This window comes from Ambystoma mexicanum, chromosome 4p (assembly GCF_040938575.1).
Source record: "Ambystoma mexicanum isolate Mex_15411 chromosome 4p, UKY_AmexF1_1, whole genome shotgun sequence".
NCBI classification, from domain to species: Eukaryota; Metazoa; Chordata; class Amphibia; order Caudata; family Ambystomatidae; genus Ambystoma; species Ambystoma mexicanum.
This window is the reverse complement of record NC_090927.1, coordinates 692,295,008-692,322,391: the sequence shown is the minus strand read 5'-3', so window position 1 is coordinate 692,322,391 and position 27,384 is coordinate 692,295,008. Positions and strand designations below refer to the sequence as shown.

General features: G+C 45.8%; 1 protein-coding gene across 1 annotated transcript in view; it reads left to right on the top strand.

Annotated features, from left to right (window-relative positions):
* Positions 1 to 27,384, top strand: part of LOC138453423 (CD109 antigen-like) — a 1,481,241-nt gene that overhangs the window by 1,322,777 nt on the left and 131,080 nt on the right. The window contains exons 28-29 of the mRNA XM_069606256.1: positions 7,537 to 7,692; positions 7,795 to 7,860. Of these exons, the coding sequence (XP_069462357.1) occupies positions 7,537 to 7,692; positions 7,795 to 7,860 (222 nt within the window). The remainder of the gene's footprint in view (positions 1 to 7,536; positions 7,693 to 7,794; positions 7,861 to 27,384) is intronic.

The following is a 27,384-nucleotide window of genomic DNA, read 5'->3' as shown; positions in this document are numbered from 1 at the left end:
ACCAACTTCTTCCACCAATCCAGTACAAATAACCCTTCCTGGGGCAGTTCCTTTAGATGCACCTGAACGATTTACAGGGGTCCTGTCATGACCCTTGCCCCTGGCCCTCACTGGCAAGTCAGTCTTCCAGTTAGGGCAGGTCAAAGGCCTTAAAACCTCATCCAAGACTCTCTTGGAGTCAGTCCTGGCACCTTTGGCGCCAGGTTCATAACCATCATGAAGACCTACATTAGAATGGGACTATTTACTTTGGACTATTTAACTTGGGGGGGGGGGGGGGGGTTCAGCCAACATGGAGGCACACACATAGCTCAGTTACAAGGAACTGAGCTATGCGGTCTAGTCTTTTGGGTGTGGCAGGCCTGGGACTACTTTACCTGGACTACTTTGGGTGTGGCAGGCATGGGACTATTTTACCTGGACTACTTTACCTGAGACTATTTAAACCACACCCAAACAGCAGAACATGCTTTGCGTTATTCTGCCGTGGGCAGCGTAACGCTCACTGTGTCCAGTTCTTTGATGCCAGCTTACTTGAAACCAAGGACCTGCAAAGAGAGAAAGAACACTACGAAACTTACCTCGAACAGTTTCCTATCTTCAATCCATCGCCGACTTCAGTTCCACTCACCTGAAGGTACAAAGTCCATCATCTGGCACTGCATGCATCCTGGAAAGAAAGACAGCATTAGTAAGCATTTACTCATGTTTCCTCCCGAATGAAGAAAGCCACACAATTCTTACCTGGGTAGTCATCTCCTGGTCAGTATCATTGCTGGAACATTACGGCGCTTGGCGAGGAACATCGCAACCTGCAAGGAGAGAAAAGACACAGGTTAGCAATATAAAAGGCGAAAAAGCGCCGTGCATCGCACATTACTCACCGGACAGCATTGCGCTTTCGACTACCTGCCCATGCTCATTTTCAAACTGCATGACAACACCAAAATACCTTTTCCATACGTAAAAGGAAAGAAGCAAGACAATATTATTCGAACTAAGAGGAACATAAGAACTGCATATAAAGACTGCAAAGCAGCAAACCTGCGGAGTCGCAGCAGGCCTGGATTCCTACAGGGGGGCTTGCACCAATGAAGTAACTGGGTCGCTGCTCGCCCCCCACATCTACGTGCCCCTGCCACGAGGAGCAGGACGGAGAATCCACCTTTTACAATATTAAGACCCATCTTTAACCAGAGGCCTTACCAAGGGACCGGGAGAGGGTTTGAGAGTGCAAATCATCCAACCAGCGCTGGGTAGCGTCCCAGTGGATACCAGGTCATTGTAACGGAAGCAGAGTCGAAGGACAGGTTGAAGAGTCAAGCAAGGTGAGAGGCCACTAATGGGGCATATGCTTGACTAGCTGACAAACAAGTGGGTCTGATGGGGCACATAAGGTGTTAGTCTTCATCAGTAGAGATAAAACTGTGTCAGTATTAGTAAGACAAAATAGGAGGTGGAGGCAGAGGATGAAGGCAGAGTAGGTAGAGTGTAAAATGTAGGACGAGGGAGTGTGAGGAAGGTCAGTAGAGATTCTAATTTTGGATGTCATTGCAGCATATTATTCAGCTAGTTCATTAGCTATGAGAGTGGAGTTGATATTCATAGCCTTAGGATGAGTGAGGAGTGAGTTTAGGGTTCCCTGTAGCTGGTGAGGATGGTTGAGGTTTTCTCAATGAGGGTTAGGTAGAATTCCTATTTTGTTATATCAAGAATGGACTTGAGAGAGTTCAGGGCAAAGAGGTAGAATGGCAGAAGATTTACATTTCCTTTTAGTAATAGGTGAAGCAAGTGGCAAGGAAAGGTCAGAGGGTAGAAAGGAGATGGTGGTGGGAACAATTGAGTGATCAGATATGGCTGGTGACACAGATGTATTAGTGACAGAGAGAGGTGGGGGTGATTAAGAGATCCAAATAGTTACACACTGTGTGGGTGGGTAGGTTATGGGTAAAAAAGACCGAAGTTTAGATTTCTGGGAAGTGGTTGGTGAGGGAAGGTTAAAGTCACCTTAAAGAATGAGTTGATGTTTAGTGGAAATAGAATCAATGAGTTGCCCAGGATCATAAAAGAATTGCCCAGTGGGACCAGGAAGGCAATGGATGGAGGTTATGTTAACCGATTAAGGCAAAGCAATAGTAGGGATGGTGAATTTAAAAGAGGTAGGAGAGGACGTTGCATTGGAGATTTCTGAAGCATTAAGCTGGGAAGAGAGTAGGCATCTTATGCTTCCCCCTCTGCCAGTCCGTCGAGCAGAGTGAATGAAGGCTAGTTTGGAGTTTTGTGGGGCTGCCATAGTGTCGGTGTCACATGGAGAAATCCAGGTTTCAGTGATAGCACGAAGGTCTAGGGGAGAGGAGCTGAAGTGAAAATAGTCAGTGTTGAAGGATGTTTTGTTGCATACATATTGAGCTTTCCAGAAATGCAGTGTTCTGTTGATGAGATAAGGAAGAGTAGAGAAGTTGATTCTCAGAGGAAGAGTGGTGAGGTGGATAGGTGTTGAAGAAAGTATGGTTAGCTCTTCAGCTTTGTTTGTTGGAAGGAGGTGAAAGAGAGATGGAGTAGGTGGAGTTTTGAGTTTTGGGTTTTATAATAGGGATAGGGAAGGAGAAAGTTGTAGCATGATTGGAGAAAGTGTAGGGAGAGGTGAGTAAGAGGAGCAGCAGGCATGAATGCATTATAGGTGATTAGCGCAGTGTGGAGAGGATTAGCACAGTGTGGAGAGACAGAACAGTAATTAGGAAACTTGGGATACTGTGATGAATCAGTGATGATTCCTCCCAGAAACCTGGCCTGGGACCCTTCTCATGTGGTCAGGGAAAGGTGGACTCTTCCTAATCACAACACTTTTGATGGCTGTTTGCCAAACAGCAGCAGTCAAAAGAACTAACTTATTTGCTGTGCACTATGAGTCCCATAATCCCATAAGTAGTGGGACGAGGAAGAGGTCTGAGGAAGCACGTTGTAGCAGTGGTCAGGCAATTAAGCCTAACGTCCCCTGAAGGAACCTGGGAGGTATAAAAGGCCTGCTTGGGTGCAGGCAATCAGAAGGAGCTGGAACTGTGACTGGACTGCGTGTTGTAGTAGCAGTAGAAGCAGAAAGAATAAGGTACGGAGCTTGCAAAACAAGCAGAAGTGGGAGAACCAGAGGGACGCCAGAACGTGGATACAGCAGATTTCACCTGCTTGTTCTGAGAGGGTTCTGTTGCACCAAATCTGAAGTGCAGAGGCTGCGCAGCGGAAGGCATGCAGGAAGGCTGTCTTTCCGCATTTGAGCCTGATTGCCATGGTTGCAGAGCAGAGAATGTGTCAGAGACTGAAGCGAGGAGCTGTGGGCGAGTCACAGGTCTCAGGAGCGAGAGGGGCTCCTTAAATGTGTGGCCAGACCAGAGACGCCTTCAGCGTGGAACAGTGTGGGTCCCTGTGAAGCCAGAAGCAGTGGAATTTGTGGCAGAAGTCATTAAAGTTGTCTGACCCAGAGAACAAGGATTATAAGAAGCTGGTGAGAGAAACATGGCATTCTGATTCCTTGTGCGAGCACTGCCGGCAACAGTGGTCAGGAGCAGTGCTCCTCTACTTCTTTTAATTAGGTTTTACCGTTCCTATACTTATATTTGAAAAATAAACCGCTCTGGAACGGTTTAGTTTTAAAATAAAAGTGTTGGAAGAAGTTGAAACTTGCACTTTCAGTGCACTGCACTGGACTGTTCCCTTAAACAGCAGGCACATGTGTTTTGGGGTTTGTATTGTGCATGGGAGGGGGAGTGGCAGTGGGGTTTGTGGGGAGCAGTGCACACCAGTAGGGAACATAGTTCCACTACTTCTTTTCATACACTTCGACCACTGGCCGGCATCTTTCCAATTTCCTATTCACTTGCGTATAGTACAAAATGAGCTGAAGTTATTCATTGAACCTTTAATAAGGGAACAATGGAAAAGTAGCACTTGCATGTATTGGGTAATTCCACGGTACTCACATAAAAAACAAACACTGCTAACTATCATTGTTACACCCTTAAAGACTGTAAACTGTACGAAGACTGAACTCTATCCTTTACTTTCACGCGAGCATACATTTCCTATACAAACTCTTAACCTTTGAAAATGACCTAAAGAAGTGGTCGTGTGTGCCTAGTTGTGCTTTCCAGGGAAAGACTGAGCCCTATTGTTTACATTCACACGGGCTTACCTTTCCTATTAAAGAAATTAAGCAGTTAAACAGTGTATCTACAATTGGAAAGAAGAACAAGCACTGGGCAAGACAAGAGTCTCCCCATATTAAGAGTGAAAATAACCTTTCTCAGAGCCAAAAAGCAATCTAACAATTATTGTGAACCCAATAACAGTTCAACCTTGCCTAACATGCAAGTGTGCAGGCATTACCTGAAGCCAAGGGAGTGGCACCAAGGCTTTTAGGTAATTACTTGGGATAACAATTGGCAGAGAGGTGAAGATAAAGTTGGGAAAAGGGAACCTGGCTGCTTGCAAAGATTATTTTGAAGTTGACACAACCTATATTGCCAAACACCGAGAGGTGGCTCATAAAGGCAAGGCTAGGTTGTTATTGTGGCAGACAGACAGTAAGGCAAAGAGGTTGCCCCTTTTTGAAGAGAGATATTCAGAGGATGATTGCCTTGCCTACCTGTCCTGAAGCTGTGGTAGTAGTCCAGAGTACCAAAGTATATCTAGATGTCAGTAGATGCAACCTTTCAGTGTCCTAAATGAAGTAGAGTACCGTGAGGCAAAGGAGACTCTGCTCATGCTAAACGGAAGTAGAAGTAAAGTTGTAGAAGCAGAAGCAGTAGCACTGTGAAATCATCCTGACAAATATACCTATTATGAATCCTAATCCTGTAACTAATGACATTCTAACTGTTAAACAAGAACTATGTTTAACTGACAAGGGTAGAAGTTGTATTTCTGTGAACTGTGGCAAATCTTCCTGGATGATTACAAATGGTGACAAAGCATTGTGGCTGGGATTACCATTGGCGCTGTTCTGAGCAAGTGGACAGTACATATTTCATCAAGGAGAAAGGATTTGCTATTGGTGGAACTTTGGTTAACACAACTTCACTTTGACATTGAAACATCAAGAACTAATTTGACACTGCCTAATTTGTGGCTGCCTTACCTACAAGGATTTCCTTATTCATTTCTTTGGTTGAACATTGCAACTGAAGTACTTTGAATCCTGGGGAAGGGAACCTACCCAGGGTGTTGAGAGGTTGTGAAGAAACTGTGAACGTTATTTATGTTATTTGAATTGCCATATATTGTCTTTGAGTATTTGGTGTTAAGTGTGAGGGCCAGACCTTTTGTGCTAGAGAATCTCTTTAGCTTTGGTTAGGCAGGGAAGTTCTCAGCAGAGAAGGGCTAGCAAGGCATTTTATTTCATTTATTCTTTACTAAAATGGCATGTTTTGATCAAACAGTTGTCCACCTCGAATTACTGGCCCCTCACAATACACACATGTGCAACAGGAAGAAAGGCAAAAGCAAAGGCACATAAGTGAAGTGGCTTGTCTTCACCCTTCACTGTTCCGCCCTTAAGTGGGATGCCCCTAAGAAGTTCAGATGGGATGAGATACACTTTTGACACCTGATTGCATAGTCCACCAGTGGTTGGATTTGTGGAGTACTTCGATGAGTCATGCTGCAGCATGTAGGAAACATCTCAGGGGTGTTAGGGTAGTCACTGAAATCCTTTCAGAAGGGCATTGCCCCATCCAGGTAGGAGAGGACCAAGGCATGGACAGCAGATCTAAAGTTGTTTTCTTGGATGATGGTGTTGATTTTTCGCAGGACAGAAAGTTTGTATCAAGCCGTTTGCGTCTTCCTTGCTATGTTCTGCTTAATGGAGAGGTGTCTGTCCATGTCAAACCCAAGGGACTTGGTGCAGGTGGCCAGTTGGGGTGTGATTCCCTCTAGGTTCACAGCAGAGAGCTAGGTCTGGATGTCGGGGTGTTCAGTGTTGTTGGTCAGCAGGAGGAATTAGGTATGTACTCACTTTCAGCCTCCTCCAAACAGCCTCCTTCTCTGTACACCCATACCTTTCCGCTAGACCACCTAGCCTCTCAGACTTCCCAGGGTTCAAAGGCTTCAAAGGCTTTAGGTGTGCTTGTGGGTGGTATTGGTATTCTGGGTTGTTGCTTATTTTTATTTCAGAGCCCACCCGCCTTTCATGGGCTCAACGGGATGAGCCAATTAGGGCTCCGTTCTGCCAACTTGTTTTTGCTTTCCATACCACACTTGCACAGAGTAGGACACACTAACTCTCCTGTGTTCATAGGGCCTGAGCTGGAAAAGTTTTGAGTATGGGCACGTCTCTCCCTGGATCTGTTTAACGATCTGGGTTAGTCTTCTCAAATGTCTGCTCTGATTGCTTCTCACTGCTACTAACTCCTAACATTACATGAGGGCTACAATGGGATAGACATGAGGGGTTAGCCAGAGCATCCTTCCCACCCTGCCCCAGGTCCCAGTATCGCACAATGAGAGGTGGCACCCAGCCTTCCAGGCCACCCCAAACATCACATAAACGACATAAAAGGTGTCTATGTTTTAAACTCCAAGAACCAATACAAATGTTTTCCCTGGGATTTGCAGTACCAAAATTTGATAATTCACCTTTAGTTTGTTATTTTTCATCAGGTTATATTGTGCAATGGTGAAGTTTCCGCCTACAAACCTGACAACTGGGGAGCAGGCTTTAACTCATAAATTAAGAGGGCCTCCAATGTTTCTCTTTTTAGCTGGGGGACTGAGTCTACCCTCTGAATAAGGTGGGTGGACTCTGTCCCCCTGTATGTACCCTCGACTTGAGCCCTGTAAAGGATCCTCTGCCATCTCAAGCCCAGAAACAGCACAATAATAAACGTGCCAATTCAAAGGCTTTTTAGGCACATTTGTTTTTTAAATAAATGTGTTGTGTTTGGGGTAGGGAATTGGGTTGGGGGACAGGGTGAGGCGGTCGGTGTGGGTTAGATGGGGATTGGGGAACACAACACAGCCCAACCCCATTTAAAAAAAAAAAAAAAAAAAGAAATGCACCAAAAACGGCAGCGGTGAAAACACCATGTGGAAAATACCACTGGGTAAAATAGCCATGTTGAAAACGCAACAATATATCAATTGGGTACAGAAGTTCTCCCACCGATTCCTCATCTTCTGACAATAGATGGTATCCATTTGGGATGTATTGTCAGAATGGGGAATCTGCGGGAGAACTTCTGTACCCTCCATAAAGAACGTAATTGAAGCTAACTAACTCTTCTTTTAACTGTTGCCCTTTTTTGGCAATGGACAAAGGGCATTTAACTGAAGTGAACTCGCTGCAGGTTGAGTTGGAGAGTGAAACAGGCGGTATCCTCCTATAACACCGGCTGGTCATTTCTTGCCTCCTTCCAATACACTTTCCACTAGGAATAGTTCTGTCAATGTGGTCCCCGTCTCAACGGGAAATGGCAATGTCTAAAATGTATATCCCATTCAGGTCAATGCTCAATTAATGTGTTAACGCTATCTTTATTTCCGTAGGATACTATATTGGCTCTGCAGGCTTTATCTACAATTAGTTCTCTGGCCACCGTTGGTAGAACAGCAATAAGTGTTCATGTGAATGGATCAAATCTGAACAACTCACTGGGATTTAAGATGGACGATCTGAACCGGTTCCTTTTTCAGACAGAAAAGGTAGATCGTTGAACAATAGATTTGAACAAACACAATTTTTAAATTATTGCGACATTGAGCTTGTACAACTGTTTTATTGACTGTGGTTTTGCTTCATATCAGATTTCAGTGGAGCAGCCTCTGGAAATGAATGTGTCCGCTGATGGCGTTGGTTTTGCCATGTTTCAAGTAAGGAGTGCACCAATATTACCATTGTTTATAAAAAGAAAAAAGTTACATCTCTGCAATGCTTTTTCCAACAGTGCTCTCACAAGAAATGTACTTTGCACGTGTCACACGCTATTATGCTGTTTGTTTACTTGACCTGCTTTAAAATGCAGAATTGATTTGGTATTTCCGTATGGTGTTTCGCTCTTTCCTGTCAGAAATGCTAACTTGAATAAACAACCTGACGCATGTGTTTACTATGTTGCCTACCATTCAATAGCTATTAGTATAATTCTCCTACTGACCAGAGCAGTCCATCCCATACCTGCTGGAGTTGTGGACCAGTCGTATCCTTTCAGTACAGAGAATTGAGGGCCTGATATACAGATTTTTTTGCACGCTTAAAAGTGACCGTGTCCACTGTTCAGCACGCCAAACTCCTTTCATTGATTCATGGAAACGGCTATGCGTGCCTTTCCGTGATGCTGCACAGGTCCGTCACGGCTTTGCATGCAGTCCAGCGATTTGTGCGAAACTGCACGCAAAGTGTGGGATGGGCCTACGCAGAGAAATAAAAAGTAGGCAGGGCATGCATATTCCCCATTTTCCCAGCAAAATGAGGAAGAACATGGGCATGTTGAGGGACGGGCCATGCAGTGTGATTGTACGCCCAAGACAAGCGCAAACCAAACCGAATTAACGGAACCCAACGCGCAACCTCACGTCGGGGAAAAGTTACACGCAAACCTTGTGGACTGACCACCAGATGATAGTTGGCACAGGGCACTGTGTGCATAGGAACCACTGTGCAAAGGCAGGGTTCACGTACCACTATAGGGAGGATGGCACATAGTTGAGGTGCTGATTGAAATTAGGGGTGCACTCAGTGCTCCAGATAAGATTTTGAGGTGGGAGTATTTTACGCATGATTTTTGAAATTAGAGAGTAAATGCAATTTCAAGAGAGTAAAAATGAGTTTTCTCCTCTGCAAGAGAGTAAAACGTATCCAACATATACACCCAGTGCATATGTAAAATCAGACCCGTAGAAAAAATGAGTTGTTGCTCAAAGTTGTCTGGCTTGCCTTTAACCATTTTATAACACTTGTGGAAAATATTCTGCCATGAAATAACTTGTAAGTACAAGTGCACACATCCAGGGGTGCACCTGGGGTACAATTTAGACAGGGCTAACCCTTCAAATGTTGGGAGAAGCACTAACTTCAGAGACGGTGGAAGGGTGGCAAACTTACTTGTGTAAGGGCATTTAACTTCTTACTTGTAATGATACTATTCTAGTGCAGCTTCAATGTTACAATCAGTTAACTCTCTCTTTTAAGTCTGAAACACCCACTTCTTGCAGATCCTGAAGGTCCTAGAAAGTGTCCAAATGGCAGATGGTGTGCAATGAAAGACTCAATATCGTAGCATAACGGGGACATTGCAGAGTGGGGGGCAGTACTCTGGACGGCCCAAACCACTTCAGTTGCTGGGAGAAACAGGGGAGAAAATGTAATGTTGGTTCTACCACAGTCTGCTATACTACAGTTTCTGGTGCACTGACTGGCTGGTGGGACTGTCTGCTTGTCAAATCCAGTCTTGCGAGATTGGAGGCGGGCCAGTGCAGCAATAATGCATTTCTTTTTTGTTTTTTTATTAGCTTATAAAAACCTTTAAAATAATGCATTTCCATGCGGCAGTATTGGAGCTACTAGCAGAGGAGCACCCGCGTACACCAATGTGGCCCTACACTTATTAAAACTGTCCTATTGTAGTAAGGGTGTACACGTAATCATTCATAAGCACTCCATTTTTTGCAGTTGAAGTTAGGGTGAGATTACAATATTTGCCCAGGATCACACACTTACGCTAAACAGTGAATCAGGGATTTTAACCCACTCTTTCAATTTGGGCATGGCCACTTTCTTCCATTCCATACTTACAAATATTTAAGTTTTGGGTATCAAGACCTACAAAAATACTGTCCTATAGAGTTTACTTGCAAAATACCCAAATTGCATAATAAAGCATCATGTCCACATGTAAATCCTTATAGCAGCATGTTGGGGCAAAATAATATCACTGTACCTTTATTTTCCACATCCTGAATGGAAAACGATATGATGCAAAAGAAAAATATCCTGATTTAGCCACTTTATTTTCAGCGCTATAAAAACACACCAAAACAATAAGTTGTGCGCATGACACACTGTAACAGGGGGCATGGGGACACAGAGACAGTCAAGGGGGACGGGGGGATATGACACGGTAACGGGGGCATGGGGGCAGAGACAGTCGTGGGGGAGGGCAGGCATGACACGTAACGGGGGGAGGGCAAGAGGGCACAGAGACAGTCACGGGGTCGGGGGGTGCATGACACGGTAACGGGGCATGGGGGCAGAGACAGTCACTGGGGCGGGGGAGGGCAGGCATGGCACGTAATGGGGGTAAGGGGGCACAGACAGTCACGGGGGCGGGGGGAGGGAGTGGAGGCATGACACGTACATGGGGGGCATGGGGACACAGAGACAGTCACAGGGGAGGGAGGGGAGCATGACATGTAACAGGGGGGCAAGGGGGCAGAGACAGTCACGAGAGGCGGGGGAGGAAGGGGAGGCATGACAAGTAACGGGGGGCCAAGGGGCCACAGAGACAGTTACGGGGGGCGGGGGGAGGGAGGGCAGGCATGACACGTAACGGGGGGCAAGGGGGCACAGAGACCGTCGCAGGGGGAGGGAGGGGAGGCATGACACAGTAACGGGGGACAAGGGGGCACAGAGACAGTCATGGGGGGTGGGGGGAGGGAGGGGAGGCATGACACGTAACAGGGGCAAGGGGGCACAGAGACAATCACAGGGGTGGGGGTAGTGAGGGCAGGCATGACACGTAACAGGGGCAAGGGGGCACTGAGACAGTCAGGGGGGCGGGGGGAGGGAGGGCAGGCATGACACGTAACGGGGGCAAGGGGGCACAGACCGTCGTGGGGGGAGGGAGGGGAGGCATGACACGTAACAGGGGGCAAGGGGGCACAGAGACAGTCACGGGGGTGGGGGGAGGGAGGGCAGGCATGACATGTAACGGGGGGGCAAGGGGGCACAGACCGTCGTGGGGGGAGGGAGGGGAGGCATGACATGTTACAGGGGGTAAGAGGGCACAGAGACAGTCACGGGGTTGGGGGGAGGGAGAGGAGGCATGACACTGTAATGGGGGGCATGGGGGCAAGAGAGAGTCACAGGGCGGGGGGGCGGGCTATGCTGCTGATGACAAAGGAAACGTGTTTCCCAGAGTCACAGCCCCCCGAGACACACAGGCTGCGTCGACAACACTGTGGTGGAGTTCATCAGGGACACAGCCTGTGTCTCAGGTGGACTGTGACTCTGGGAAATGGGCAGTTGGTTGATCATCCGACCCGAGCAGATGGATTTGCTTTGGAAGAAACAAAATATTTTGAACTGGTTTCAATTGCGGTTTTATTTCTCTCTGACAGCCCGGACCATGCGAGATTCGATCAGATAGCGGTCCGGACTGTCAGACAGAAAATAAAAATGCAATTGAAAAGCGCCTGCAGCAGAAGGGCGGGTTGCTTACCTGGCTGGTGTCACCGCGTTTGTGGCCTCCGCTCTCAGCTTACTCTACAAATGAAAAAACGTAGCAGAAGGACACGTGCATTTCAGGAAAGGTCTTCCAGGGCCGATGGGGTGGGTTGAGCCCTGGATTAGGATACATGTCTCATGTCTGGGTGCAGCCATCATTTAAGGGGGTTTGCACACAGATTTACAGGGGGGCTGCCTTGATTTGCGTGACATGCAACGCATTTATTTTGGGGTGCGGTTAGGAGTTACGAGGGACCATACGCCATGTCACAGGGATGCTGCCTTGATTGCGGGGATGCATACTGCGCAAAGCTTGGTATATGTGGCTGGACTTGCTTTGCGTGGGGGTGTGTTGTGGGGTCTGCGCAAAGTGGTGTTACGCGCAGAGTACTTTGTGGGGTCTATGCGCTTTGTCTATGAATCGGCCCTGAGTCGCTTTGTCCTGCTTGCAAGCAGTCTACACAGGCATCCTTCCAACACAGTGCAGCATCTGCTTACATGCATGTCCAGGCTAGATCAATCAAGCACACAATCGGATATGAAATCCTAAACCCAGTGTTACCATTCATGAAACTGAGAATAGAAGAGTTGGAATTTTGGATCCCAGAGGCCTACTGGTACCCAAAGATTCCTCAACCATTCAGAGCCTCCTAGGTTTAGGTCCAATCTTTGTGAGAGGGAGAATATTCTCTCTATACCTCTACAGTGGGAGCTGTCTGATATTCTACTGACTCCTTCTTTCCCCGCCTCTCTAGGATGAACTAACAAATGTTCTATCCACTACAGATTGCCAAACCACAATAATATGTATGTTGACTCTGTCACATATGACAAAAGTTTCAATAGTCGGGTTTCATTTTTCCCAGCTGCTCGTTCCATAGTTACATGCATTTTGAATATGTAGTTTATGGAATTGCATTTTCTTTTGCCGTTTATTATGTGCGAGGCATACAAATGAAACTGAAGTTCAGGTTTTAATAGTATACACACTTATCCTTAGCCTCAAGCCCAGGGACTGCATCTCTCCTGCCCTAATAAATTGGCTCCCGGTTGCTGCAACAATTACATTCAAAACCCTCTGCATCATCCACAAGGCTGACTGGGGCCAGGGACCACATTAACTGCAACTTGCTATTACTAAATATTCTCTCTCTAGACCGCTACGTTCCTCTGGAACCAACTCCCTGTGTGAAGCGTTTTGCTAAACAGAGGGCCAGAGGCTGACCTCTTGCTTCTGCTGGCTTCTTCTTGTGGAACAATATCCCCCTTCCTCTTCGTCTTGGGCAGGACCGCCTCAAATTCCGGAAGGGTCTCAAGATGTTTACTTTTCATTTCATCCTTTCCTTCTTTCCTCCTCTGCTAACCTCACAGTCGCTGTGATTGGTGACCAGGGCCCTTATGTGTCCTCGGGGCCCTGGCCTCCCACACCCAACTGCCCCAGCTTCTGCTTACACACAGCACTTACCTCGGCACCCACTGGCCTGTGCCGTTGTAGACCTGCACTTACCCGCTTATTACAGCTCAACGCTCCCTAGCACTTACTATACTTGGCACTTACATCTACTGCTCACCCACGAGCACAAACACTCCAGAACCTACCCCCACACCCTTTTCCCCTTCTCTCTCTGCACTTGCACATTGTAAATACTTGCAAGGCAAAGTAGGGTTCATCTCTATCCTCCAGTAGCTGGCCAACTGTATATTTTCTTGACACACGTAATGGAAATTTAGAAATTTGGTTTGTCTTTTGGGAATCTGAGTTGGGGAAAGAATCGTATAACGAGATGCATTCAAAATTGTTCAGTAGCTGGGCAGTGCGTTTCCCTTTGGGATGTGCTAGTTCCAGAGATTTCTTTGTGTTTCATGGTGTTGATGTTCATATTGCTGCACAGGTAACCAACTCCCTGTAAACATTGTATATATTGCTGCAAGGGATGGTTCCTATTAACATTAAACCATTTAAACAACACATCTTTTAGATAACTAACAAACATGAGATCCAAAGAAGCTTAATTGAATCGTAAATGAAGAGCATATATTAACATACATGTATTTTATATAAAGATAATACACATGCATTGCATATGGCATTGCAATTTAAAGAGTGAAAATTCTTCAACCACACAAAAACATCAATATGACCTGATTAAGACATAATGGGCCTCATTGCTAGTTTGGCAGAACTACATGTGGTAACATTTTCAATTTCAAATGCTACTACAGCCCTCCGATAGTGCTGTAAATGCACCATCAGTGCATTTGTAAATCAGCAGGTAGAACCTCTGGCCAAATGCTACTTCATACTTCTGAGAGAGAAAGTTAGGAATTAATATTCTACACTTAGATAAAGTTTTTATATTGCACCAATTATTGCAGTTATGCTTATGACATGGTTACTAGAAATGCAGGCATTTAATTCAGTTCTATTATGCTGCCATTTTACATCTGTCCTTTAAAGTCAATTTCAGCTAGAGGCGGCTGCACGCTTCATTGTAAGAAATGTTGCTACTTGCATGCTAATTCTTGGTAATTTAATGAATGTTTACTGAAATTGCAGCTACTTAATACTAGTTAGTAAGTACTATAGCAATAGACTAGCCACATTTAGCATTCTGCGGGTCATATTAATATTTTACACTCTGATCAAGTTTTTTTATGTTCTGCTGACAATTTAGTTCCGCTTCTAACTTTGAATCTTTTAGCTAGATTGGTATGCATTGTTTTCTTAGTCTTCGAAACAACAGAATTTACCTTGCGAGGAGCCATTTTCCACTGTTTGGTGTTTCATATCTGGGTGTTTCGTGAATGGGCTTTGCATTGAAATGTTTCATGCATGGGTGTATCTGTGAAGTACATTGCCACACAACGCTCAGTGTTGCTCACACCAATATATTCCTAACTAAATTGCTGCATTGTTTTACATATTTTCTCACATTTGGATAACCCCAAGAATTCTTTCAAAATGCAAACTTTGTTGCTCTGACAGACATCCCTTAAAAAGTGCACTGCATAGCTGTATATTGTGCCCTGCTGTGTTCCACATCTGGCTGTTCCTGGCATGAGGCATTGATTAGTCCATTTCATTTACCTTTTGGTTTCATATGCGGGTATCACTAGAGTGGCACATTGAGTGCTTACCCTTTTCATACATTTGTGCCTTTTTATCGAGGTGCCCCTGTGATACCCATGAGTCCCTAGGATAACACACTGAATTGCTTAATTTCATACAGTACTGTGCCTCACTTCTAGGTGTCACTGTGAAAGGGTCTTGCATCATACTTACATCTAGGTATCACTCGGACAACCCACTGTGTTGCATTTGTATGCACTACTGTGCTTCATATCTAGGTGTTGTGTGAATGTGCATCATCACATTTTACGCTCCATGTGGCTCAGAGCTTGCGATCCCTAACTAAAACCTCACATCTAAGAAAGCATGCTGCATCGATTCTAAATTGTACTCCATTGCACTCACAAAAAGTCATCACTAAGAAAGCATATTTCATTGCTGTATATGTTGCCCTGTTGTCTCGTATCTGGTTATCTCTGGGTAGGCACATTTGTTGGTTCCTTTTATAAGCTGCAGTGCTTGATATCTGCATGTTCTTTATATAGACTGTGGTGTTTCATATGTGAGTACCGCTGTGATTGCGCATTGCGTTGTACCTACTTCTTGGTATCATTTGCATGCCTTTTTGTATCCTATTGTTTTTCATAAATGCATGGCCCTTTGAGAGTATGTTCCACATTTTGTGCTCCATCTTGCCCACAGCTAGATCTGACCTGATCTGATCTGATCCTAACTGTAGGTCTTGCATCGATAATAGACTTTCACACATCTATCTCTGAATGTGTATGTTTTATTATTGGCAAGGCCTAAAATGTCCACTCCGCACTAGCCAATGACGGGTGGTGGTTGACTTTTGGTGAGTTGGTGGTGCAGTGCTATATATATGTGGTGAATGCAGGGGGGTGAGACTGTGCCTTGCTGATTGATTGCAACTTAACGAGTTTATCCCTTCTCTTTGTGTTAGCCATTACTAAAAAGCACATTGCATTGCTGCATACTATGCATCATATGTATGTATCCTAAAATACCCAGACTAAAACATACTACCCACATCACTTCACATGTCACACTTCCCTAGAGTAAAAGTTCACTGTTGTGTATTAGATCTTTAGATGCACCCTGTCACCCTCAGGTAAAAGATACCCCATGACAGCAAAGCATTGTCATCATCAGCATCTTTAAGTTGCCCCGACATCAGCTTACAACCATGGCAAAGTGACATGAGACATCCAAGGAAAAGCAGCAGAGTTAGAAGGGAACTGAACTACCCTACAGGTGCAACCAGAATACCACAAACAACTCCCAACCAGCCACTGACTGGCAAGCATTTACAAGACAGAGAAACAATGACCTGCTTGCCCCTGAGGGTGAAAGACTACAAGCCAGATCCAAAACCTGCTTGTTTCACACTTCCTTTCCACCTACCGTCACGCCAAGGGTCCTACATGGAACACACCATGAGAAACAACTCTGGAAACCAAATAGATGAGAACAAGTACCAGAACCTTGGACACCCCCCTACCCACAGCCAAACCTACATGCAATTAACACAACTTTAGATGATCAACTGTGAATCCATGTCCCACTCTTCATGGCACAGATGCCAGAGACGACAGGACCTTAACAAAAAACCTCATCCTATACACTCGTTTTATCACCACAGACCACCCAACAGCCACCCAACCACCCATTTCTTCCTAGGATCACACCAAATAAACAACCCAACGTAGAACCTACTGGACCCGCTTAATAGCAAAACACCAGACTTGATGCACCCACACAACCAATCAACCATCTGACAACTTGGTTTCTGTCTCGCACACAGAACTTGGAAGCAGCACAGAGCATTCACTGCACTGACACGTCACCCATAGGGAGAAGACATGACACACTGCAGCCTGAACAAGGCCTGTTTAATCTCTAAACACAGAATGAAGATAAATGAAATCCTTACCGAAGGAGGAACCGACATGCTCTTTATAACCAAAGCCTGTTTGTCAGATGACTACGAGGTAATAGCACATTGATCCATCCCCACCAACTTCAAACTCATTCAAGTTAACCATATCCGCAAAAGAGGAGGAGGAGTCGCTGTGGCCCACAAAGAAAACCTCAAAATTTCGACTTCGCATCACATGGACTTCCCAAATTGTGAAGGACTCCTGATCCACCTCACACTCAACCAACAAACCAACCTTTCCTTCCTACTTATTTACAGATCACCATCATTCAACCCATCCTTTGCAGATAACTTGGCAAATGCAATTGCTAACCTAGTATTACAATGCAAACATCGAACGGTCCTCTGAGATTTCAACTTTTGGTTCAGTGGGCAAACGGAATCGGCACCCAAAGGTCTGAGCTCCTGCATGGTCAACTTTCACAGTAGATCCTTCAGAAGGAGACAGCAGATTGCTACTTTTGCAAATAAATAAACTACTTGCTCGAAACAGGAATTGTACCAAAGCTTCTCAAGACTTCCTACATCAAATCACTTCTTAAAAACACTACTGGAGATGCAGAAGACCTTTCCAACTTTGGCCCTAGCTCAAGCATACCATAAACAGCCACACATCTAGAGTATGCATACAGCCACATCTTTAGGCATGTTGAGTCTAATAACCTTCTAGATTGCACAGAATTGGTTTTAGTCCAATGAGAGGCACTGAATCGGCACTAGTTTTCTTTTGGGAAGGCCCTCAAAATTGTAGCTGGCAACATCACTTTTTCACTCCTATTGCTCGACATCGCAGCAGCCTTGGGCTCTGTTAACCAAAGTACACCAAATAGACAGCCTGCAGAAACCGGACTCCATAACACAACTCTACAATGGATGAGATTGTATCTAATAGACAGAAAGAAATGACCTGGGTCCATTACCTGTGGAGACCCCCAGTGATTAAGCCTCAAGCAGCTCTCCGTCTACATATTTATGACCCATTTGATGATTATAAAATCTTATGGGCTGACCTGTTACATATGTATAGATGACTCGCAATTCATATACAAAATAACAGAAGACAAACTCCAGCTCCACTGTCAGCAATGCCTCGGTAAAGGAAGGAATGGATGATGGCCAACTACCTAAAACTCAACCCAGACAAAAACAAAAATATTGGTAATCTCAGCCAACACCTCACCTCAAACACCCCTACCATGGCTTTTGGAAAAGCTTAACTGCTCTAAACCATCTAAGATGATCAGGAACCTAAACATATTAATGGCCAATGGAATCACACTGGAACCCCAAATCAATGCAACATTGAAAAAGTGCTCCTACTATCTCCGCTCTATCCAATGGATTATGCCCTACCTCTCCTTCACACAGAAATGGCTGTCCATAATCTCCCGGATTCTTTAAAGAATTGACTATATCATCATCCTTTACCTAGGTATGCCAGACTACATCACAAAAAAGTCAATGGATTCAAAACTCAGCACCCAGACTCCTACTCAGACTTAACAGGAGGGAGCACATAACACCGGCTGTCCGAGCACTCCACAGGCTACCAATCTAAAAAGTGACCCATTGTGAGGCCCTCTGCATTGCCCACAGAGCACCTGAAGGCCAAACAGCAGAATTCTTCCAAAACAAAATCTCACTCTACCAACCAACTAGACTATATGCACAGCGTGTGAATCTAAGCAGATACAATCACCAGAAATGCTATTATGGTAAGTAATGCATGTCATACTTTTAGAAACCAGCGGATTTTACAGAGAAAAACATAGAAGCTCTGCCTTTTTCACTACCGTGGCCAAATACTGGAATGCGCTACCAAGGGAAATCCACCCCTTAAAGGACCACCTGGAATTCAGGAATAGTATAAACACCTCGCTCTTCTATGCTTAACGGAACAAGAACTTGACCTACACCCATCAAGCAGCGATCTCAATAGTTTGACTTTCATGCACAGACACAGCCTAAGGGAATGACATACTTGCTCCTCGGCCTTCTGCATAAAACACATTGCATAGCCCTCAGCAAACTAAAACGACTGGAGTCCATCCAATCAAGACACTGCAAAAACCCTAAAAGAACATCTTCCTGCATTCCATAATTTTCTAAATCTCAACACATCTTTATGCATCAGCCTTTAAAGCCAAACACCCATCCTTCAAACATAAAAAAAAGTACATACACCGACTTTGGCCAACGCAGGCCCACACTACAAGCACAAGGGTGCCCCTCTAGACGCAAAGCCTTTGTTGCCTCCTATGCTTCACACCTAGAAAACATACAAGCAAGCAGAGCTCAGGGTACTTCTGGTCAGCAACCTCAACACAAAAGCACTGCAATCTTGCCTTTCCCTCTCCTCCCAAACCCCCAAACCCAACCACTGTCTTCCAGATCTCCCAGAGTGGCTGGAGACCACACATTATGGCAGTAGTGCCTGGTAAAAATACTCATGACATACCAAAGCTATACATTTCATTCATTTCCATGTAGCTTCCATTTTACATTTGATCTCAAATTTAAAAAAAAAACACAGCATGCAGCAGCTTTAGTGGGTGCATCAGTAAAATGCAAAAAGCAGGTCCAATGAAATACACACCAGGACCTAATTCGAATGAGAAGATTCTTTCTAATGCTCGAAATCTAGGTCTTTGCCCACACATTTAAAAAAAATACTTCCAATGTGCACTACTGCTGCCAGTCACAGCGTGTTTCTTTCGAAGATGAGCTAAACTTTCCCTAGTGGAAAAGAAAACTGACCTTTTGTGGCAGTGGTTTGCTGCGTATGTAAAGGGGAATCAAAGAGCTTAGTCAACCTGTGACCATTTTTTTTCTTTTTTCACAGTATTAGTTATGTATTTCTGTGGCTGATGTGACACAGAATCATTTTAAGAGGAAGCACATGGGGACTTATACTGCAATTTATTCGCCCCTCTTTTTGTAACGTATGTCATATAAAACAATCAATTCCATATTTCTTTTGTGTAGGATATTTATTTATTAATTAGCATTTATAGAGCGCACAGCAGATCTCAATCAAATAAAGGATAGACAGGACAGTTGAACTTGAAAAGCATAATAGTGTACAATGGTTTAAGAGCCCTGAAGAAGAGCACAGCTCGAAAAACGTGTAGGCTTGTTTGGTTTTTGGAATCCACCAATTTAAAGGCATAATAACCCACAGTGTCTATACTTCACAAACAGAATTGACTTTTGATTCATTGATAACACAATCAGACCGTTTAAGTGAAGATTACCACAACGATTGCAAATATTGACACTAGCATAGGGTAGGCACTTTTAGAAACCAGGCAACTTGTGTAAATTTATGTAGTATTGAGAGGCATTCAGAAATCTCTGTTTTTGCTTGCATTCACTGCGACACCCGACCAAAATTAACTATTGATAGCGCAGATATTGGGGCTCAACCTTCCCCCATTTTCCCTTGAAACATGGGTTTAGTCGACTGGTATGTGCAACAAATATGATTAAGTTGCATTCTTCAAGTACCTCAGCATACCTAAAATCTTCTTAAAACATGGGTCATCTCGCAGCATATTGTTAGCTGCATGTGGCCTACTGGTTGTCAGTTTTCTAGAGAAAAACAGAAATACACAACAATTCCAGTTGTCTGAGCCAGTCTTTCTAGATGCTTATTTTAACATTATTTACAATTTTACACAATTTTGGCCCACGTACAAAACGTGATTAAATTCATTATACAGCTTCAATTTTTGAAAAAGATTATTAGGAGCAAAGAATTAGGAGCAAATAAAAAGCATCAAAATATTGAGCCATATACTGACCTTAATTAAGTGGAGTGTTCTTTGATGGCTACCATCTCCATCTGAATTGGTCAAACAATGATAATTCAAAAGCCATATCTCCTCTTTCTGGAAACATGAACTTAACCAGTGTAGTAACAGTGTCTTTGTCTACTGTGTAAAAAATCTCTTTTGTATTGTGAATACAAGATTTTTGTTCAATTATTTCTTTCTAAATCAGCCCCTTTGTCATGCCTATGAAGTGAATGTTTCATGGATCAGGTGATTACATTTTTGGAATTGCAATTAAAGAACCGTTTCTGTATCAACAGCGTGTGCCAGCCAATATCAATCTCTTTGCTACATCATGTATTTGTAATACGAAAGAAAATGTACCACTCGTGGAGCATTTCTCACAACAACAACATTCTGAAGATCAAATACAGTGGACCATTTTGGAAAATATAATACCACCATTACTTTTCCAACAGGAACAAAGTTGGATTTTCAGATGAAAAGCATACCTGTATGGTCTTAATAAAAACATTTTCCAGCAGGATTTAGGTACCTTAAAATCAACTTTAAAATGTTGACTTAAGTACGCTCGGACCTTAAGATCAATTATCACAGACCTTGTGTGTTAATCGTACTTATTTAGCGTCATACACATGTTTTTCATCCAATTTGAGAAAGAATTAGAAACTGTGGCACCTATTATTGATTACTTTGACAATATATTCAAACTGCTTTCTGAACGTGCCTGTATCCAATATGGTTGATGCACCAAAACACGATTCACGCTATGCCCATATTTATTTAATGCATTAACGGGGTCCATGATCATAAAACACACACAACCGCTACATGGCGCTGGCTGTGATATAATTTATCAAACTACAACTACACAGGCATTGATGACATTTGCATCTACTTTTTCCAGAATAGACATGTTTCCTGAAAGATGAGATAGGACTTGTATCTTATCATTGTTTGTCTATTTCAGATGGAGATGGTCGCCATCATTTATTTTATTTTTATTTATTTATTTTACATTTGTAAAGCGCCCAAACCCTGAGGCACCAGGGCGCTGTTGCGAGATCAGTTACATGATACAATCTTAGTGAACTAAATAGTACATTTCACATTAAAGGTTGATATAGCAGATTAAGGACAGCAAACTGTGTTCAGAGGCTCGAAGGCCAAAGTGAGTGCTTATCAGTTAGGTGAAAAGCTATGTTTTTAGCTCTTTGCGGAATGTCCAGTAGGAGCTCTCAGCCTTTAATTCAGTGGGGAGAGAGTTCCAGTGGTTGACGGCGATCGTTGGGAAGCTGAGTTGAGTGTTTTCTTCCATCCAATCAGGGACCGGCAGGATTCAGCCGGCCCTCTCAGCAAAGGCCCACTTCCAAGGCCCCTGTCCGCTTCCGGAATACTAGTTGGGGTCCTCCCTGCACCTTAACCACAATGATGCTGCCACCTCACTCCTCTAAGAAATCTGAAATGCCTTGATTTTGCCACCTCCAGAACTATGGGTTAGTTCCCTCCTTATGGACTCACCTCTACTGCCTTTGACTATCACTGTTCTTTCTGTTTGTTACTCCCATGTTGGCATCCTCCTGCGCAGTGGTTCCTAAAACCCTTTGCTAACATCCGATTCCAAGATTGAAAAAGTCAAATCTTGCTGTTTTTGCCTTGCTCTAAAAAGTCAAATCTTGCTGCCCATTGTGAAATTCTCTGTATTTTGCTTGTATACTGTTTCTTCTCTGTAAATTGCCAGCCCAGTGACCTCACCACTCTCTTTTGTCCCACACCTACCTGCCTTAGCCCCCCCAGTATCTCCACCCTCTCCTCACTTCCACCCCAATGGCACTTTCTGTTTCTCCTATCTTCTCCAACTGCTTCTCCATTGACTATCCTTCCCTTCTCACTAAGTCTGGTAGGAAGAAGTTCAAAAAGGATATCTTGACCTCTAACCCTGGTCTTACTATCGCCGGCACCTACTCCAATGATTCCGCCAGACAGACCCTTACCGACATGCTCTTAGTCATTCCTTCACCAGATCTATGGACTCCTCATTTGGTCTCTGTGCTCTGCCCTATCTCCTCCTATCCCATTAATGGTGGCACTCGCTGGGAAGTTCTCATGGCTTCCTTCGACTCCTCTAAAGTCATCATTAATGTCTACCTAAATGGCACTGTTATGGTTCAAAGCCCTCAGGCAAATCTCCTCCTCTTTGATAGGCGCTTCCCTCGCCTCATCAATTTCCTCTCATCTCCTGCAGTCCCCTCCTCTGCCCCCTTGGCTACCTCCTCCTCCTCTGCCCCTCCTAAGGCTCTTTCTCCTCCGCAGGGCGTACCTCTGATCTGTACCCCTCCCCTAAGGTCTTTAAGGCTGGCAACCTTCTTCATATTGCCACTCTCAACTCTCGCTCTGCCGTCAAACACTCCTCTGACATCTGCCACCTCCTTGAAGAACTAGACCTTGATGTCCTTGGTTTTACTGAGACATGGTTCACGTCCAGCTCTGTCACAAGCTTTGACACTCTCCTCCCTGGTGGCTACAAGATCCTCTCATCACCCAGATCCTCCCAGTCCGGTGGGGGGGGGGGTAGCCCCGATCTTTCTGAGTGGATTCCTGCCTCTATCATTCCCACTCAGACCTACTCACTCAGACCTTGTCTGTAGGCTTTCTCTCTCGCCTACCCATTCTCTTACTGTGGTTACCATCTACCGGCCTCCTGCTCAAATCACCTCATTTCTCTCTGAGTGGGCAGACCTCTCCTCCTCCCTCCTGGCCTCTACCACTCAACTCCTCCTCCTTGGTGACCTAAATATACATCTAGACTCTCCTTGCTCCTCCTCTGTACTCTTCCGTGACCTCTGTGACTCTGTCTCCCTGTCCATCCTCCCCTCTGGCCGACTAACTCTGCAGGGCACACACTCAGTTTCTTGATCTCCTCTGACCTCGCCCTCTCCATCGCTCTGACCACTCCTCTCTCCTGGAGCGATCACTCCCTCCTCTCCTCTCATCTCTCCCTCTCTTCCCCCCAAGCCAAGCCTACCCCAACACTGCCACCTACCTTCTCGGACATCCGGCCCATGAAGCATGTGTCAGTTGAGGATTTTGCCACTACTTTCTCCCCCCCTCCACCTTTGGCTGTCTCAATTTCTGATACGCTTGATGCTCTTGCCCCTGTCATGAGGATCCGTTTGAAGTCCAAAGCCAAGTGCAATTCCTGGTATGACTCTGACCTAGCTACACTTAAACGTAAGTGTAGGGAAGCTGAGAGGAAATGGAGGACTTCCTGTTCATCCTCTGACAAACTGGCCTGTTGCCTGCTACAAAGGCAATACCGACTCTCTGTCCTCACCAAGAAGAGAGTCCACATTCAAGCTCGTGTCTCTGCGGCTGCTAACAACTCGGCCGAACTCTTTAAAATCTGCAAGGAGCTGGCCAACCCTGCTGTAGTCTCTACCCCTCCTGTTGCCTCCCAGGCTCTTTGCATTGCCCTTGCCTCTCGCTTCATTTCAAAAACCCAGGACATCCTGTCCACCCACACCCCTCCTCTTCCCTCTCCATCTGTGCTTGCTGACCCTCCTTTAGCCACCCTCCCACCATCCTTCTCGTCCTTTCCTCTTTTCACCCCTGACGAGGTCGCTAGACAAGTCCGATCTATGAAAGCCTCTTCAAAACAGGTTCATCCCTGTTCCTCTAAAACCATCAAGGACCACATTGACACCCTCGCTACGGCCCTTGCTGATTTTTGCAACCACTCCTTTGCCTCTGGATCCTTCCCCTCCCCTCTGAAGCACTCCTTTTGTGCATCCTCTTCTCAAGAAACCCGCAGCTGATCCTTCTTGTCCAGCTAACTATTGCCCCATTTCCATTACTCCCTTTCTTGGCAAACTCCTGGAAAAGTTGGCCATCTCTCAGCTTAACCTTCATTCCAATTCTGTTGGCTGTCCCCATGACCACCAGTCTGGCTTCAGAGCTGCCAGAAGCACGGAAACTGCTCTCCTGAACATCCATGAAGATCTGCTCTCCAACCTTGACTCTAACATTCCCTCTGTCCTCATCCTCCTCAATCTCTCTTCTGCCTTCGACGCGGTCAACCATACCATCCTGCTCAACCGTCACCGTGAAAACCTGGGTATCACTGATCAGGCTCTGGCCTGGCTGACCTCTTTCCTCTCAGATCGACCCTACCAGATCCAACTTGGGTCCTTCCTTTCATCTATCTTCCTCGCTACCTGTGGTGCTCCCCAGGTGTCTAACCTCTCGCCCTGGCTTTTCAACCAATACCTGGCAACTCATGCCCACTGCATTGCCACTTTCTGCTCAAATTTCCAGTGCTACGCTGACGACACTCAACTCATTTTCAGGCTGCCCTCTGCCACCTCCTCTCCCATATCTGATTGCCTAGCTGCCATTCAAGATTGGTGTGCTGCCAATGAGCTTTGTCTGAATGCCAGCAAGATGGAGATCCTCCTCATCGGCACACCTTCACCATTCTTTCCCCTCACTCTCTGGCCGGCCTCCCTTGTCCCTCCTCCTACCCCCACCTGCGAGGCTAAGAACCTCGGGGTCATCTTTGACTCCACCCTTTCCTTCTCGGCCCACATCTCTGAGGTCTCTAAAAAGTCAAATTTCCGACTGCACCTCCTCAGAGGTACTCTGCCTTTCCTCTCCTTCCCCCAGAAGCTCATGGTATCCCAAGCTCTGGTTCTCTCTAACTTGGAATATTGTAACAGCCTCTTTCTAAATCTACCTGCCTCTACTCTCCGCCCTGTGCAACTAATCCAGAACAGGACTGCAGGACTTGTCCTTGGCCTCAAGCCCTGGGATCGTATCTCTCCAGCTCTGAAATCTCTCCACTGGCTCCCAGTGGATACAAGGTTAAATTCAAAACCCTCTGCATTGTCCACAAGGCTTTCTGGGGGCTGGGTCCAAAATACCTTCAGCTATTCCTCCACAAATATCTCCCCTCTCAAGCTCTTCACTCCTCTACCTCCAACTCCCTCTGGGTCAGTCGTTTTTCAAAGAAATGAGCTGGGGGTAGATCTCGCTCTTCGGCTGGGGCCTCCCTCTGGAACAGCCTCCCTGCCACTCTAAAACTTGAGGAGAACCATCTCCGATTCCGGAAGCACCTCAAGACCTTCCTCTTTTCTTCTGCCTTCGCTCCCCCTCTCCCCTGCTGATCTGGTGTCTCGTGGCACCGTGCACCTGGCCACCCTCTGTCCTTCGGGCCCAGATACCTGCTCACCCTGCCACCCTCCCGCACTGCCTCCTGGCCACCCCTTGCACTGGGGGCCTGTATCTGTACCCATACAGACCCCCCTTTTTCTTCCTGCACTTATCAGACCTACCCTGTCTGCTGCCTTAAACCTAGCACTTGCAAATTGCTGGCTGCATTACCACGGTTTGTTGCCTTTATTATTTATGAATTATTAATTATCTGTTTCTCCTCTGCTTCGCACTTTCCACTTCTCCCCCTTCCATGCACTTTTCCCCTCCCCCCTCTCCCATGCACTTGCGCGTTCTCAATGTCACTGGGCCTAGTAAGATTGCTGTTTTGTTCTCTCCTGTTCCCCTCCCTTGCCTTGTCGTGCTCTGAAACACTTGTGTACGAGAGCGATAGAAATAAAATATCAATCAATCAATCAAGCTCGCCCCTTCTCCTTAATGGTCTATTGGATTTGGATCTCTCAATTTTCTGGGCTAGGTATTGCATGCTGAGTTGCTCAACATTTGTGAGCCATTGTTAGTGTTTTATGATATGATACGGCATTTATAACGCGCCTATACACAAGTGTTTCAAGGCGCGACGAGGCAAGGGCGGGCAACAGCAGGAAGACAAAGACAACGATCTTACTAGGTCAGGTGACATTGAGATTGTGCAAGTGCGGGGGAGGGAGGAAAGAGAGAGCGTGTAACAGTAAATAAATAAATGAGAATTAATAAAAAATAAATAAGAACAATAGGCACAAAGTGCAGCCAGCATGTGGCAAGTGCTGGGGTAAGTGTAGACAAGTGCCAAGGGCTGGAGGGGACTGTAGGGATTCAGAAACAACCCCCAAGTGCAGGGGCTGCCCGGTTGGCAGTGCAGGTGTGCAGCTGGCAGAGAGGGGACCTTGGCCCGAGATCAGAGGGTAGCCAAGTGACCAGTGCAGTTTCAGTCAGGAGTTCAGCAGGGGAGAGGAGGAGAGAAAGCAGAAGCAAATAGGAGGTTATTGCAGTGCTTCCGGAACCGGAGATGGTTCTCCTCAAGTTTCAGCGAGGCAGAGAGGCTGTTCCAGACGGAGGCCCCAGCCGAAGGAGAGATCTACCACCAACTCTTTGCTTGGAGAAGCGACTGACCCCGAGGGAGTTGGAGGCGGATGAGCGAAGAGCTCGAGAAGGATGATGTCTAGGAAGAGAGAGTTGGAGATGATGAGGCCCCAGGCCCCAGAAGGCCTTGTGGACAATGCAGAGGGTTTTGAACTTAATCCTTGCAGCCACTGGGAGCCAGTGCAGAGATTTCAGTCAAGCAGACAGATTTAGAAATAGCAGAAGCAGGCAGATTTAGAAAGAGGCTGTTGGAGTAGTCCAGCCTAGAGAGAACCAGAGCTCTGGAGATAGTGAGCTTCTGGGGGAAGGGGAGGAAAGGTAGAATACCAGCTGGTAGTATGAATTCTTAGAGATGTTAGAGATGTGAGGAGAGAAGGCGAGAGTAAAGTCAAAGATGACCCTGAGGTTTCTAGCCTCACAGGTGGGAGAAGGAAGAGGGCCACGAGAGGCCGGCCAGGGAGCGACAGGAAAGGAGGGAGTAGGTGTGCCGATGAGGAGAATCTGTCTTACTGGCATTAAGGCAGAGATCATTGGTGTCGCACCACTCCTGGATAGCGGACAGACAGTCCGAGATGAGAGAAGGAGAAGAGGTGGCGGAAGGGAGCCTGAACATGAGCTGGGTGTCGTCCGCATAGCACTGAAAGTTGGGACAGAGAGTGGCAATGCAGTGGGCAAGTAGTGCCAGGTATTGGTTGAACAGCCAGGGAGAGAGGTTGGACCCATGGGAAACACCACAGGTAGAGATGGAGATAGAGGAGAGGAAGGACCCAAGTTGGACCTGGGAGGGTCGATCGAAGAGGAAAGAGGTCAACCAAGCCAGGGCCTGATCGTTGATACC